At 42.8% G+C, this 17,737-nt stretch overlaps 1 protein-coding gene across 1 annotated transcript in view; it reads right to left on the bottom strand.

The window, feature by feature from the left end:
- The window catches only part of ALDH1A1 (aldehyde dehydrogenase 1 family member A1), a 440,093-nt gene that overhangs the window by 131,907 nt on the left and 290,449 nt on the right, over nucleotides 1-17,737 (bottom strand). The window contains exon 3 of the mRNA XM_069228985.1: nucleotides 9,857-9,961. Within this exon, the coding sequence (XP_069085086.1) occupies nucleotides 9,857-9,961 (105 nt within the window). The remainder of the gene's footprint in view (nucleotides 1-9,856; nucleotides 9,962-17,737) is intronic.

The following is a 17,737-nucleotide window of genomic DNA, read 5'->3' on the forward strand; positions in this document are numbered from 1 at the left end:
TGTCAGTGCCCACAGGGGAAGGTCTTCTTCAAAGGGGGATCAGCGGAAGACCCTGCTGACCACCCTGAACCATACAGTCACCAACTGCCCAGTCAGGTATGGGAAGCCTCCTGGAACTTTCACCGTTATCAACAACACCTCAGGGAGTGGTAGGGGCTGTGTATAGCAGCCAAAAGCAGTGTTTTCAAATTGTGGCCTTCATCCAGCCAGTGCACCGTATGTTGTACCTGCAGGGCAGCTTGGTAAAGGAACACGTCTGGGGAGCCCCAACACACCTTTCTCCCCTGGGAGTTTCAGCGTGGACAAACTCACTCGTCTTTTCTTATCTGCCCACACCAGGTCGGTCAGCAGCCTCTACAACTGGGCAAGCGTAGACTCTGGCACCGGGCACATCACATTCTGCAGGACATACAAGCACCTTAACTAGAACACCATTTTTGTAGGGGTTACTCTCCCCATCATAGACAATGGGGGCACTTCCTAAAAGTCAACTGGCCTCTTCAGTCCGTCTATCACTCTCCTTACGTTCAGGTTGTTTTGCTCCTGTTTGACTCGGATCACCTAAATCTCCAAATATTGAATAATGTTCCAAGCCCAAGGCACTCCAGTAGGGCAACCCCCTCACATCCCAGTTAACCTAGTGGGAATAGCTTGGATTTATATCTGTTTGTTCGCAGCCCTGATACTTCTCTTCAGTCTTATAGCACCTTCATCAGGAATGCACCAGAACCCGTAGCAAGATTAATGTGTTGCCTGCATACATTGATACTATGTGTGTCATGTTTGCTGTCTGAAGGCCCCATGGTCCTAGTGTAGTGAATACGTGACAGGTCAGCAGTTCCACCACAATAGCAAACAGGACTGGGAACTGGAGACAACCTGTAGGGTCCCCATGCCTAATCAGTAGGTTTCAGAAACTTTACTCCCAGTTCGTACTCTGGCCCCCGGTTTAGTTTACAAAAGCTTAACCCTTCCAATAAACCATGGATCAAAACCCATTCAGTGCATCAATATGTAGCTCAAGCCCATTGTGTCAAAGCACGCTCCAGATCCATGGTGCAACAGCAAGATAATCCCAGTATCCTGAGACCGTATGCATGACGTGGGACAGTTGCCTAATACTGTACAATGTGCTTCTAAATGGGATCAAAGCCATCTGGTCGGGGTGGACCAGTTCACAGACAACCCACAGGAGCCTATTGGCCAAGACCTTACAAAACAGTTTGACATCCATATTTAGCATTGACAATGGCCTATAGGAATTGTGATGTGGCAGTTCCCTGCCCCTTTTGGGTATCAAGAACATCATTGCTTCCCTCATAGTCGGGGAAGCATTCCCATGCCTCTATGAAAACCCCTAAGAGGGTTTCAAGGAATGAGTCAGATAATGCCTGACATAATGCAGACGGCAGCCTATCAGCTATCAAGGCTAAGCCTCTGTGCAGCCATGAGCCTCACCAACAGTGTCCCCTTAAGGAAATGCCCTAAGATATCCTCGAACATCTTGAGATTTTGGGCGAATCCCTCCTTCATCTAGACGTGGCAGCCATTGTTTATTTGGTCTCTAGCTATCAAGGTCACCCAGCCCTTCCCCTGTAGGGACACTATATACGTGTGGGGCTTCACCCTGTTCACTAACCATGCCAGCAGTCTGTCAGTTTTAGTGGCTATAATGTGTACATATTGAGTTGTGTTTATTTAGTTTATCATTGACGATTAGAACACATGTACGCATAGTAGGAAAAACAGTAAATTTCAGAATTTGCCCGCTGGTAAAAGACTTGGGGCCAGATGTAGGTAGGTAGAAATTTGTGACTTGCAATTTGCGAGTCATAGCGACTCGCAAATTGCAACTCGCAAAACGAAATGCAGAAAGGTGTCTCAGACACCTTCTGCGACTCGCTATGGGGTTTGCAAAGACCCACCTCATGAATATTAATGAGGTGGGTCGCAGTTTGCGACCCCATAGCGAGTCCATGCACTCACAGGGATGGTGGCCTGCTGGAGACAGCAGACTACCATGTCTGTGACTGCTTTTTTAATAAAGCAGTTTTTTTTTTTCTTTTTGCAGCCCGTTTTCCTTAAAGGAAAACAAGCTGCAAAAAGAAAAACTTCTGAAACCATTTGGTTTCGTTTTTTTCAGAGTAGGCAGTGGTCCATAGGACTACTGCCTGCTCTGAAAAAACATTTTTTTGGGCATTCACAAAGGGGAAGGGGTCCCATGGGGACCCCTTCCCTTTTGTGAATGAGTTACCACCCACGGCACCCGTTCCCGCCATCCTGGTTCTGGCGGTGGACACCGCCAGAAACAGGCTAGCGGGAAGGGGGTCGGAATCCCCATGGCGGTGCTGCAAGCAGCGCCACCATGGCGGGTTCCCTGGGACAAGGGAAAACCGGCGGGAAACTGCCGGTTCCCCTTTTCTGACCGCGGCTTTACCGCCGCGGTCAGAATAGCCCAGGAAGCACCGCCAGCCTGTTGGCGGTGCTTCCGCCGCCCTCCGCCATGGCGGTCATGGACCACCAGGGTCAGAATGACCCCCTGAGTCTCTAGCTGGCAGAGATTTGCACTCTGTCCAAGAAGGGACAACAATCCTAGTTAGGGCAAGTGAGATATGCATTAAAAGTTTACCTGTGTTCACCTTCGGGTAGCTTGACACAGAGCAGTCAGGCTAAACTAAAGAGGCAATGTGTAAAGGATTTTTGCACAAACATAGCAACACAGTGAAAACATCACAAAAGAACTCCACACCAGTTTAGAAAAACAGCCAATATTTATCTAAGACAAACAAGACCGAAACAAAAAGAATTTAACATACACAAGTCAAGTTATGAATATTCAAAAATTAAGAACAGGGCTCACAGCAGCCCAGGTACTGGTAGCAAGATGCAGGTGAATTCTTTGATATTCCTGAGACTTCAGAAACTGGAGTCCAGCTCAGTCATGCCTTTGAAGAAACTTTATAGAGTTGTGTCATACCTAGGCAGTGCAATGCTTTATCGTATTTGAAATGTGTCTTGAGTGTTCTCTTGAACCTTGTGGGTTATTGGTCAGTTGTTCTATCTAACTGCTGCTACCCAGATGATTTTGTTGGTGATTTTTTGTGCTTTTGTCTTATTAAATCTAATTAATTACATCGGCACTGGAAAGTGTCATCCTTAGCAAAACACGTTATGGGTCAGTGAAAGGGAAAACAAGGATGGCACCAGTGACACTTCTGCTCAATATCGTCTCTGGCATTAGCACCATTCACAACTACAGTTCTTACTTCTAACTCTTTCTCCCCATTGCCGACTGATGTGGCATTGAAATATATCTCCTAGCTGTGAACCACTCCAACCACAAAATCTGATAGTACTTGTTATTGGTTTATGGAAAACACTGCTTTATGGTTGTTTGTGACAGCATGTTGACAGGACTAAGGGCCTGATTACGAACCTGGCGGTCTCATGACCGCCAGATTGCAGGGGCGGGTCAGACCGCCTCCTATTCGACGGTCTGAGTGCCATATTACGACCGTGGTGGTCGTGCAGCGGTCGGACTGCCAGCACAGCCAGGATTAGTTCTCCCTGTGGTCTGGTGGTCATGGTGGTCCTAATCCGGGATTAGGACTTCGTTCTCCGCCAGCGATTTCATAGCAGTAGCACTGCTGGTGGCGAATGGTTACGGGGCCCCAAGGGGACCCATGTACTTGGCATGTGGTTTCCACCTGCTGATCCAGCAAGAAACTCGTAATGGGCCCGGCGGGGAGGCAGCCACAATGGCAGCAACCTCCCCGTCTGAATTTTTGCAGATGGGCTTTTCCATCCGCCAAAATCAGAATAAAGCCCTAAATGTTGCATTAGATGTTATGTACACTTGGTCTGATCATTTTGGGGGGAGTGCCATGCGGAAGCACACAATTGAAAATATTATAATATCACAGCTCAATGATGCATGCAAGATAAATCTATCCATGTCAACAGCACATGTATCTCAGAAATGATCTGCAACTGTTTTAGATTTCCTAAGCTTCCTCGGTCTTCATACTAAAGTGACGACCGTTTGTGACACTTGACCGGCTCTTCACATCAAAAGCCTCCTCCCTAAGAAGGGACCGTTTCAGGTGGACTAACCCGGTCGCTGTAACTGGCCTGTGTTCCATTTGTGGCAGCCTAAACATGTGATTTTCCTCTAGTCTAGCATGGTGAGATATCAATGAGTGGTGTTTTTTGCTTCTTGGCGCTATGTACACTAAAACTTTGAAATTCAATATTTCCAGTTCTATCACTTTGAATTTTTGTTGTTTGGGTATCATCTTTATTAAAATTGACTCTATTCTACTAAAATGGCTTGGGATTTTTCCTGTGTTGTATTTTCACTTTATTATTGTTTGTTTACAGATTCTGTCTAAGTTAAGCCTGTCTTCTTTTGTGCCAAGCTACCAGATGGTTAAGCGCAAGTTAAAGTAGAGGCTTTTGTGATTCACCATGACAAGGATTGTGGTTGTGGTTGTTGCTTGAGTGAGGCTTCTACTCTTCTCAACCAAAAACACAATTTATTACACACAAGTGGGTCATTGATTCCCAATTTTATATATTCATTGCAAACAGAAGATGCAGATTCAAGGGCTGCATTTTCTGGTCTGGTATTAGTTGGCTTTCCTTTCAAATGTCCTTTTCAGACTGCATTCCAAACAAGGTCTCACGCCTGGAGCACCCATAACAAAGTCACACAAACAGAGCTTCCGACACCTGGCTGTCATCAGCCACACTGATGAGTGATGAGGAGAAGACATAAATCTGGCCTCAACTAAGTGGTCCCATTCACACTGAACAACAGAGACTATAGTCCCACCCTTCACCATGCCGTCTACCAAATAGCAGTGCTACAGGAAGAAAAGTCAGCAGCTCCTCTAAAAAACTGACTAACAATAATACTAAAGAAGCTTTTTTGCTCTCCTCTCATACGAGTCTTGGTCTCCTCTCCCCAGCTTCAGGAAATGTCAGCAGTGCACTTCCACTGCATGGGAAAAACCCCTTCTCTTCATCGTATGCAGACAGGCCAGGTTTGGGGTGTCCAAAATGGAGCCTAAAGGCATCTTTGACTTTTGTTCATTCATACAAGCCATGCAGGCCTTACACCCCAAAATGTACAACACACACTTAGGATGTTAGTGGTAGGATCAGGCTTAGCGCATAGTAGCAGAGCTTTACACAGGTGGGCCAATAGGCCTCCACTCCAGTGCACAGATGAGGTGTTTGGGCAAAATATCAAGTTGGAAATATCAGGAGACACAATTATATAGTTGTGAAGAATATTGTTTTTTTAAAAATAAGCAATTTTGTTTTTAAAGTTATTGTTTTTTTAATATCATTTCAATAATATTGTTGTAAAACTATTGTTTTTTAATTATTTTATTGTGTTTTAATTCATATATTTATTATATTTGTCACTGTTTATGTGATTGTTATTAATTCCCTAAACATAGCTTGTAATTTCAAGTGACTTAGAAATAAACAGTAATTTATAGTGTTGTGTCGGGTTGGGTTTGTAGGGGGGCAGGGTAGGAAGTTAATGAAGCAAATCTAATTATTAATTAACTAATTACTAATTGTAAATAATTATGTGATAGGTATTAACTATGTAAAATATGTAATACTGATTTAATTTAGTTATATTTTAGGTGTGGTTTAGAAGTATAGGATGGGAAGTTAAGAAATAAATACAAAATTAATTATTGATGTAATATTAATTATTTACGTGATTCATTATGTAAATAGTGTAATAATTACATATATATGTTATGTTTAAGGGGTGGGCTTATGGGTTCATAGAGGTGTAGGTTAGAGAGGTAATTTAGTGTAATTAACAATTAATTATTAATCCATTATTCAATTAATGATCAATTATCTAAAGTGTGCTGTACTTTCCTCACATTTAAGTGGAATGTACATGTTTGAAATACTTTGAACGTTTTCATAGTTCCATTGTTAATGTGTTTTTTCATCCTTCATAGAAATCAAAACGCTTCACTGAAGTTAACTATACGCAATAATTTCAAAGTTACCTCAAAAAATGTAAACACCAAGACCAATGTGGCAACAAGAGTAAACTCCATTCAGTAAAAGTTTCAAGGCCTTGTTTTACATCCACAGACCTAAAGTCACATAAACTGTGCACAAAGTCAAGTTGTAAAGATAAATCGAAACCAATGGTTGCCCAAAAGGGCGAAACAAATTTAATCTATTTAGCATCATCCAAGTTTTCAAGAAGAATAATAGGTATCAAGTAAGTTATAATCTGGGCAGTAAAAACATATCTCAAATCAGAATGTATTGACATTTGACAATTCAAATTAAACAGAGATCAAGAATCAGGTTTGGACATGAGTTACCCCTACATCTAACCAAATTAGGACATGCATGTGTGGGAACGGACTAACACATGTGGACAAGAGACAAAAGGAGACAAAAATAATTTGGAAAACTATCAATCTCGGGCTTAGAGAAACTAAATAAAACAGGTAGGTGTCAGCATACTAGCTTCTATTAGAAAAAGGGCATGTCAAGGAAAATAACATTAACAGGGAGATATACCTCTCCTAGGGTCAGCATTCAAGGGATCTTTGTCAGCAAAGCATGCAGATCATCAGCAAAGTCCATTAGAAGCTCCATCAGGGAAGTGCAGAACATGAGGTGCACAGAGAACAGTTGTTAGGGATGACCAGAGGACAACTAACTGAAACTTACAAAGTCCATCCGTATAGTAAAGTACACAAACATTTCCAATTCAACAGTTCAGTGGTCCCACATCACACATAAGGGGCAATATCCAATCAGAGTCTAAACACAAATTGGAGTTGAAACATTGCAAAGTTTTTTCAGGTTTGATCTAAAGTCATCTTCTTCTTCAGTCTGAATCTAACAGTGAATTACACTTTTCTATTAGGTTGCAACAAGATGAATTCTTCCCAGGGTATAGAATGGACTTGTCTTAGTCCCATGTGAAAAGAACCAAGGCCATTTAGAAATAAGGCTTGTAAAGTTAAACAAAGGAACCCTTTACTATTCATAAGAATGGAACAATTGATATTAGAGAAAGACGAATGAGTCACCACTTTTACATGACTGCAATAGGAGGTCTGAAGGCCTAACACAAAAGTATGGATGCATTAATATATCTGTTAATAAAACACACATAAGATGCATAATTGTAAATTTAGCATTAATAATACATCATCAGAATAGGTAAAACATTTCAAAGCAAATTGCAAACTTCACCTTAGGTATGACAAAGGAGTGTATATATTTCTATGAGTAATCTTATCCAAACTCATATATCACACCTATCACATTAAATTTGTTTGACTACTAGCAGTTTCTGTAATGTTTAAAATATACTTCAACATCATTTAAGTCTTGCTAGCACATTGTTAACCTTGTGTGCACAATGGTGTATACCAGAAATGAAAACATGAGCACTTTTAAAATATGTGTCAGTGCATCTTGTCTCAACCTTAAGCTTTTAGAATATAAATGAAAATGTCACCTACTGCCCATGTTTGAGTCTCTAAAGGAGTTACTAAATTTAGGCTCCTTTCATAAGGAACCAATTATTTAAGCCAAGGTTAGAGTGTCTTTTAATCTCTATTACTATTTTATTTGCTCTAAAGAAAAAATGAGTCAAACAAGCTGTGTGAGCTTTTGTACTTTCTGTGACTTCAAAATAAATTTAAGAAGAAGAATCAAAATGATTTTTTCACAACCTCCCGTACATTTAGATTACATTCAAGAAACCATGTGGCTGTTTATGTGATTCCTTTGCTGTTGCTGTTCCATACTATGTTTACAACTTCTGAATAATTCATCACATTTGAAAAGTTCTGTTGGAAGATCAGTTAATAACAGTCCTCATTAGACATGATTTTACAGCTCATTGGGCAGAAAATGAACCTGGTTTTGGTTCTATTTAGCAAGAGGTTCAATTATTTTCTTAAACCAATCTTCCACATTTCCCTTGGAAGGCTAACTGCTGTTTGTCTGGAGTGATTACATGGATGAGATTATGTAAAAGCAATTTTTTTTTGCCTGGCCAGGAACAAGTTTATACTTCGTAGAATGTATATTTGAACATGTAGGTATGTTTTTTTACGTGGACATAGGAAGGAAGCAGTAGGAAGAGAAGACAGGCTAAATCAATACAAACCAGGGGGCTCTGAATCCACAGTTAATAACGTGGCTCTTGTAGGGTAGGATCTTTAATTTTTTTCTGAATTACAGGAGTGTTATGCAAGCCTGATCTGAGGAGAGTCTGTTACATAGCCTCCAAGCACAAAGAATGAAGGTTTGACTTTATATTTGTTTCTTTTCTTTTGCACATTTTGAATCTGGTCATATCTCTGCTTCATGTTAACTGCCTAAGGAGGTTAGGTATTCAACCAGGGCCTGTATTTTACACAGCGCACACTACGTCAGTTGGTGCCATTGTGCAACTTTTAAAAGGTACAGTCTTTTTATCATAAATGTGCTGCCCCCAGGACACCCCCAGATTAAATGCCCTACATAGAGTAAAGTAAGGAGCAGCTGCTTCCAAGTTTCTCCTTATTTCAGACTGCAAGCAGCAGCCACCTGTTTGTGAAAGAGGTTGCAGAAATCTGACTACAGGAGGATGCAGGGAGTGACTGCAGCCGCCTGTACGAGGGTGCCTGGCGGCTGTCCATGAGACCAGCTTTCCTCCCTCCAGAGTGAACGCCCTCGGAGTAGCACTAACTTGGGGCCTCCTAAAGGCCTGTTTGCCTCTGCACCCACATCCATAATAGGGCACGGGACAGAAAGGCAAAGTGATACTCTGATTTGCATGGGGCCATGCCCCAATGCAAATTAGGGCATGCCCTCTGAAGACAGCACTATCAGTATTGCGGAAGGGGCGGCACTAGCATCTGCTGCCCCTTCTGCAATACTATAGTGCCCAAGAGACGCAAAAATTAGCCACTATTTTTAATAGAGCCCCTGTTGTGCTGCTGTGTTGGTTATTGCTAATTTGTATGTGATACATCAGTTTTTTTTATAATCCACACCTGCACAGTGCGGGTGAAGGCCACCAGGTGTGGCAATGTTATCAAATTTTAATATTGCTAGGATCAAATAGCAAGGAAATTGTAAGGCGTCCTTCAGTGGGAGCAGCATAGAAGCAAGCAGTTTATCAGTCTCTGGAATGTCTATGTATGGGCTCCAGTCCCTAGGAAAACCCCAGACTCTTGTTTGGGCTTATTGTTGTTGGCTGACACATGTCTAATTTCTTGCAGGGTTGACCTGTTAGCATGTAGTTTTCTTTTTGTGTCAACTGCAACCAAAATTAAGTCATTGGTGTTGGCCAGGTCCTTACACATAAATTCTGAGACATAAAACCTTCCTATCACATAGGAGAGCCCACTTGTGAGGAATTGTTTCCTCACTTGTGAGTAGGGTGCCCCATGAGAGCACGACATCCCTGAGAAGATGAAGGTTCAGCGTTCTTCCAATTGAATAGTCTAGAAGCAAAACTGACATTTGGCCCTGTGTGTATGGTTGGGACATCAAATAATGACAGAAAAGATATCAAATCAAAATCATAAGGTTCTGTCCTACGTAGTTTCCTCCTCTAGAGTACTTTTGGTTTCTTTAGCTCCTTATCTGAGGCCATTTGGTTGTGTCTGGCTTGCCCTCCTCTTGATTCTCCTGAAGAATGGAGATGAGAAGCTTTTTTATAGCACAAAATAACAATATCCTTTGTGTCCGTGAATTGGGGTTTCCAAAACTCCCATGATATTTCAAAACACTAGAAGTCAAGACACAACAGTAATGAAACTATAAATGTATTTTACAAAACCCGTTTTACCTTGTCACCTTCTTCCACTTCACAAATCTTTTCTCCATTGGCAGGGTTGTAAACAGGAAACTTCTTACCACTGGCTGAGTCATGCCACTCGTGGTTTATAAATATCTGCGAAGGACAAAAATGTTGGTAAACTTGAAATTATATTAAATGTGATTATATCTTAATTGTAAGGAAACAACAGTACATGTTTCTGTAGTTGTAGTGGCTGATGTCAGAGGCGCATTATTTAATTGTTTTTCAAATAAAATATCGACATTTAAAATTGAAACGTTTACTTTGCCTTTAGGGATTTATAATTTGTTGATTAGAGTATTAAGATTAGTGTTACTGATTGTGGTTCTGCCAAATCAGAAAACTAACATGCAAGACTGTTGGTAAACAATTTTAATTATTAAATGATTTCTTCTGGTTTTGGGAAAGAACTTAATGTTATTAACACTTTCACCTCCTCAGATACATTAATGGAAATATTTTTACAAAAAATGGTATGGTGCAAAGCATATCAATAAAAACAAAAGAAACCAATATGGAGCGTTGCTAGCAGGATAGAGTGTGTGTGTATGTGGGGGGGAGGGTGCAATCTATGGGAAGAATCCATGTTAGGAAAGTTTGGTGGTGACATTATTGGTCCATATGGTGAGAATGGATGAAGGAGGCCTGCATAACAATTTCGCCACTCTGCCTGTTCCCAAAGGGGTCCAATCTAACCACCGCCCCTTTGAATTGTCATTTATAGTGCATCTCGGCCTGTTGTCTGCCTTGGGGCTTTGCTGTCTTGCTCCTTAGCTCCCACCCTGGGATTTTCTGCTTGAACAAAATGCATGTGTGGATGACTTTGCACCATCTAAAGTTAAACCCTCAAAAACAACAGCCGCCACCGCAAAAATCGGGGGAGGGGTGAGAGATGGGGGGTCTGAGAGGGCATAAAAAATGATATAAAAAATAACTTACCTCTTTCCGTCACTGCCATCACCTGCCGCCACCTGCCGCCTCAGTCCTCTTCTGGTGTCCCAGCATTCACTGCTGGGACACCATCACAGGCTCCTCAGCAATCCTGGTGCTGCTTACATGCTGTACATAGCATATGAGCAGCGTCAGGATTAGTCTGAGCAGCAGTCACTGCCTCTCAGACACAAGAATGGGGTATGTGCAGTTTCTCCACCCCGGCTGTGTATGCAGCCAGGTTGGAGAAACCTAAGTGTGCATGTGTGTTTGGCCGGCCTCAGGCGGCCTGCTAAACACACATGTGCACTTAGTGCACTCTCCCCTCCTCCCTCCTCCCTCCTCCCACCTCCTGTGGCCCATCCTCGCCCCTCCTTGGACTGCTGTGCCAGAAGCAGAAAAATAAAACAATAGAAAACTATTGTTTTATTTTTCTGCTTCTGGAATGCCAGTGGGGTGATGCTCTTTCCCAATACCAAAGGTGCCGCCCCTCCTCAGAAAACAGTTACTGCATGTCCCTACCAAGCAAATCTCCCTGTCTAATTATGGCTAGAATCCCTAGTGTGTTTTCCAATATTTAGTTTTAAAAAGAGGTGTATGACATTGTAAAACCAAATATTTTTCAAATCACTGCCATTTTAAAAAACTCTATAGCTTCAAAATGTTGGAAGAAGGTCACATTTTTAAAAAAAGGCAAAAAAAGGGACATAGGACAACAGCTGGAATAATCCAGCTGGTCCTCAGATTTGCAGGCTCGCAGTTCAGCTGCTGTTGACTATATTCAAAAGACTGTACATCTGATCCGCTGCTACCAGATGCACGAGTGGCAGCAGGGAATGGGATGTTTGCTGCTGCCCAGCAGTGTTTTTTGTGTTTCTCCCTAACCCTTTCAGCTACGGGCAACCAGGTGTGGCACAAATTAAACTAATCTCCTGCAACTGGGAGTTCTGTCTAACTTTTCATGACATCCAGCTTCCCTAATTAGGGGTCAGATGAATTTGAACTTTCCCACAGATTAAATTGTGTGAAGTAAGGCTCATCTTCTTTGACTGCAAAGAATCCTGATTTCATCAGTGAAGGTATAATTTGGCCCACCCCTAATCTTAAATAAATAGGACTGCCTTGGGTGAAATAGCTAATAAATTGATGCCAGGTGTCAAAGATATTTTTGGGCATAGTTATCAAATAGTTACACAGGGCAGCAAGTCACCTTGTTGCTCTGCGCTGCATGACAGGGAAAGGTCGGGAATGCACTGTATTTAATATTATACATTGTATTCCTGTATTTTCCCAGCATTGGCACACAATGTTCTGTCTAGCGCCAACGCATGTACTCTTGCCCCAGGGTGCAAAGGTGCCTATGTTGTAGGCAGGATTGATTTTGTGCAGGGGTACCTCCCCGCACGAAACAATCCCCTGAGACCATTTCCTCGAGGAAACAATGCGGAAAAACTGACATATTTCTTCTAGTTGTGCCTCACCTTGCGAGATGTAGCAGTTTTAGCTCATTCCCAGGTCTACCACCTATGGTGAATCTGGGAATGTATCAAAATTTATGAGTGTCTCATGGAGACACCATATACTGGTTTTATGTCTGAGTAAATTAATAAATAATATATTTTTTACAGATGTGATATTAGCTAAGCTTACAGGCCCTTTTCTATGTTTAGATGCTCGTTTTCATAGCACTGGAATGGCTGTATCAAATCAAAATCGAAATGTTTTTAAATGTAGAATATTAATGTAGTAATGTATTACAACACAGGTCTTGCTCTCATTTACCTAGCAATAGCTAAACAAATGGTTTAGTACAGAAGTATAGGCAGAAACAATAGATATAGGCCCTGCCGCCCGCCAGACGGGAACCGCCAATCGGCCGCCATGCGGCCAAAAGACCGCTGCCGGCATTCCAACATTCCCGCTGGGCCGGCGGGCGCTAACCAAGTTAGCGCCCGCCGGCCCAGCGGGAATGAGGCCGCAACACAGAAGCCGGCTCCGAATGGAGCCGGCGGTGTTGCGGCCGTGCGACGGGTGCAGTTGCACCCGTCGCGCTTTTCACTGTCTGCTAGGCAGACAGTGAAAAGCTGGCCGGGGCCCTGTTAGGGGACCCCAGGACACCCCTTACCGCCAGTCTCTTCCTGGCAGTGAAAACCGCCAGAAACAGGCTGGCGGTAAGGGGGTCAGAATCCCCAGGGCAGCGCTGCTTGCAGCGCTGCCCTGGCGGATTCGCCCAGCCGGGGCAAAAACAGCAGGAAACCGCCAGCCCTGGTTTTCCAACCGCAGCTTTACCGCTGCGGTCAGAATGGGCTTGGAAGCACCGCCAGCTTGTTGGCGGTGCTTCTGTCATTCTGCGCCCTGGCGGTCCAAGACCGCCAGGGTCAGAATGACCCCCATAATGTCCTACTGCCTACAGACAGCATTGATTCATTCTTGCGTCCATATGTACTGGTACACTAAGGGCCGAAATAGGAGATTTGGAAATTCTTGTTAGGTCGAGAGTGCAAGCGCTTTGACCTGTTGTAAATATTCTGGGCTTTTAACTCCCACCTTATGTCCATCACTTTTATTCATTCCTGGGTTTGCCTTTCAAAAATTATCTTGATATCATTGGTAAATGCATTACTTTTGTACTGCCTTGGGGTGGTTTGGTTTCTGCCTTGGAGATCGACCCTGTTACAGGAATAATTGCACAATTGCCGATATACTTCAGCACGGGCAAACTACTTTTTTCTTTTGTCTGCGCTGTGTGGCTTCCATGGCACTCACAATGCTCAGAGCCCGTACTCGATCAGTGGTATAGTTTTTACCTTATATGCACTCTGATCTGCTTAGTACACATTCTGTGCAGCAGGCATATTAACACTGTGCACTACCTTGTGATGACTCCAAGCTTTAACTAGCCAACAGTATGTTCTCTCCAGAAAGAGCAGAAATCACCAGAGTTGTTTTTACATTTTTACTTTACATGCACTTTGTGATTTGCCTAGTACATGTTCTTTGCACAAGGCACATTAAATTTCTGCGCTACCTTATGATGACTCCAAGCTTCCACTAGACAAAAGTATGTTCTCTCTCCAGAAAGAACATTAACTCTCTGTGCTACCTTATAACGAGTCAAAGATTCCATTAACTAAACAAAAGTATGTTCTCTCTCCAGAAGGAACATTAATCACCAGAGTTATTTTTACATTTTTACATTATATGCACTCTGTGATCTGCCTAGTACACATTATTTTCAACAGGCATAATAACCCTTTGCGCTACCTTATGATGACTCAGAGCTTTCACTAGACAAAAGTACGTTCTTTCTCCAGAAAGAACATGAATCGTCAAAGTTATTTTGACATTTTTATATTACATACACTTTGTAATTTGCTGAGTACTCGTACTTTGCAGCAGGCAAGTTAACCCTCTGTGCTACCTTAAATGAGTCCAAGCTTCCACTAGATAAAAGTATGTTCTCCCTCCAGAAAGAACATTAACCCTCTGAGCTACCTTATAATGAGTCCAAACTTCCATTAGACACAAGTACATTCTCTCTCCAAAAAGAATATTTATCTCCAGAGTTTTTTTTGACATTTTTACATTATATGCACTCTGATCTGCTTAGGACATATTCTTTGTAGCACACACGTTCATTCTGGGACATGTACTTTTATTTTTATAACGTGATACAAGCTGCAAATACAAAGCAGAAACTGACTAGATGAACTACACGTTTGAGTCTGTGAAACTTGAGCTGTGTGTGTGTGTGTATTTATCAAATTAACCTTGAGGGGAGCTTACAGTTGATTATGTTGCACAACGCTTAATATTTTAAAACTAATATTTTAGTTCAAGACTGACTGAGGATCATTAACAAATATATATGAGGTGGTTCTCCTGAAGCGTGTGAAAAATCACAGGCATTTTGTCCATAGACTGCCATAAAGGGACAGTGATCCAGTAAGCAAGCATTCTTGGAGTACAATTATTTAATCATTGCCCCGTGGACAATGTTGCCTGTACTAACTGCCAAGTATATATATTTTGCAACAGGGAGTAGTTTGTGTTTTAAGGGCATTGTTTAAAAAATATTCCAGTAGGCCTACTAACCCTTTAGCTATATGCAGGGCCACTAGAATCACGTGGCAGAAATTAGCAAAATATGCAGCAGGGTTGAATTATTAATGTGGCAAAAAAATGTGCAGTTATCTATTTACAATGCTAATAGCTCCTACTCAAGTAAATGTGAGACATATTGCACTGCAAATACTTGTTTTTCCTATAGCAACTTTAATCTGGGCATTTCCATATCAATAGGGGTGAAGATCTGTCTAGGTTTTTGAAAATGTTTTAGATTGTCGTGCCTTGAAAGTTGCAGAAACCCTACTGTAGAATTGGGTATATGAACAGAGCCTTTACTGCAAATCTCTTGACCAAATCATTTGCAAGCATCTCTGAATATGCATTTGACAACTGTGTCAACAGTGGAGGCATGTCTGAATGGGTTCAGTAAGTGATCCTGTGTCTTTGAGCTGCATACAAGTAAAAGTAAACATTAGATAGTGTCCCAGGTGTTTTACTGACAGCACAGAATAAGAGAAGGTTTCCAGCAGCCTTAGGCATTGCCTCTAAGCAGAAAGATGAAACACGGCTGGTAGATGCTTTGCATATTTTAAAAGAAACAACCTTCAACAATGGAACTATCAATTAATTACACAAAAATGTCTGCAGAAGTCAAAATAATAAACCAATACATTTTAGCAGCAAAAGATCAAACGTGGAAGTGATAAACTCATATGCTACTCTGGTCTATCATTTTTTTAAAACATCCTGTTTATTGATTTTAAGAAGAAAGGGTGGGGGAGGTAAAAAAAAGGATTCCATACGAGCATCTCCCAATTAATATCCTTGACAGTAGTAGGTGTTAGTATACAGTCTTGTGTGTGGGGTCTGAGACATTTAATTTGTTATAATAAGGGTGGAAAAAAGCAAATGATTACATATATATGCAACAGTAACAACGCTGAGGTAACTATTGGGTTTAAGGGGGGCTAGGGATACCACAGCAAGTCCAGGTAGTGTTATGGAGTAGTGAGGTGCAGCAGACCAGGCCTGGGCACACCCAGCAAGCCCCAGCATGGACTGGATGGTATGCGGAAGTGGGGCATTGTGTGAAGGCAAGGTTAGACAAACAGAGATGCTAGAAAGTCTACACAGTCAATGGATTTATTGACACGGGGCGTGTGTTTGCAGGGGTAGATTGTGTGCCATGGGTGGGGGGGCTGTACGGTAGTTAAATTCTGTTCGCATATTGTCCCGTGATGGGGATATGGGTCGTCAGTGAATGTGCTGGGCCTCTTCCTACTAGAATCCAGCACCTTTTGCCGTCCCCCACTTTCAGATTGCCTCGAGCAAGGCCTCCAACAGGGGTGCCTGGGAAGGCTTCCAGTGTAGTACTTGTGTGCGTTTAACTAGTATGATAGCTAAGGTAGCAATGTGAGTGCAGACAACCCGGCTCTTCTGATGTTTAAAGACTCCCAGAGCACAGGCCTTCCAGGGGTTGAGGTTAATGAGTTCTGTGATCTTGCTCAGGGTCCAATGGACTCTGGTCGATAGGGACGGACATGTCCAAAGCATTTGGTGAAGGTCGACATCTACCGCATGGCAGCGAGGACAGGCCAGATTTGCCATGGGGAAGTATTTGTTGAGTTGTGATGGGGTGAGATATGCTCTATGGTGTATGTGGAATCATATGTTTTTAAAGCACGCATTCCTGGAAACATTGTGTGGAAATTCCAGCACCCTAGCCCATTACTTGTCATGAAACCCCCCTCCCCACGTTTTCTCTCCATGTGGCCCAGAGAGGAGAGAGTGATATATTAGTGTGGCTCCAAAGGCCTTTGCACCAACAGTTAATGAGGCGGTGTCCGCTCCTCATGGTTAGCAGAGTGTGCAGTACTGTGTGAGTGGGTGGTTCTTCATCTCAGGTTCCCCATAAACAAAAAAATGGTGTGGTGTAGGTGGTACCAGGTGAGAAATTGACCTAGAGGCAGGCCTTAATCTGTCTGAAGTTGAGGGAATGGGGGGTGATGGCTATCCGAAAACAAGTCCCTGACTGTAATTATCGAACTATTGTGCCAGTTCTGTAGGACGCTGGTAGTGTAAGTGCCTGGGTAGCTTGGGAAACCCAGCAGGGGGAAACTAGAGGTACATGGGGGGCATTTTGTGAGAGAGGTGAGATGACGAATACATTTGCGGGCTACATTTACTTGCAGGGAACAAGGCAGGCTTGCAGGGGGGCCTGAAAGAAGGAGACACCTAATGGATGTGACTCAGAGAGAGATGGCCTGTCAAGCCACCTAGTCACCTACTGTAGTTGGGCAGCTAGAAAATACAGTTTGAAGGAGGGTGCACTCAGCCCACCTTTCCCGGTTGGTAGATGTAGTGTCTTCAGAGCGACTCTCCGTCGTCCTCCAACCCAAATCAGTTCAATGAGTAAGGAATCTAGTTCCTTGAAGAACATCTTGGGGGGGCACCAAGAGATTAGTAATGAAGTAGAGGAAGCCGGGATATCATTATCATTTTGGATAGTGCAATACGGCCCGTGGTAGCTAGAGGCAGTTTAGTCCAGAACGAGACCTGGAATTTGAGCGAAGCGAGAACTGGACATAGGTTTCTCTCGTATAGATCCGTGGGGAAGTGAAATAGGCAGATGCCCAAATAATACACTGTGGAAGCAGTCCATTGAAGGCGGGGTGGCTTCTATGGTCAGGTCTGGTGGAGGCAGGGTAGCTTAGAGTGGATGAATTGATTCTTTGCTCCAGTTCACTCAGAGACCTGAAATCTCCGCGAAGGACTGCAGAGCACATAAGATTGAGGCAATTCAGACATTCCACAGGCATAGGAGAAGGTCATCCCCATAGAGTGACACTGCATGTGCCCTGTCTGAGAGGG

The sequence above is a fragment of the Pleurodeles waltl genome, chromosome 1_1 (assembly GCF_031143425.1).
Source record: "Pleurodeles waltl isolate 20211129_DDA chromosome 1_1, aPleWal1.hap1.20221129, whole genome shotgun sequence".
Classification (NCBI taxonomy): Eukaryota; Metazoa; Chordata; class Amphibia; order Caudata; family Salamandridae; genus Pleurodeles; species Pleurodeles waltl.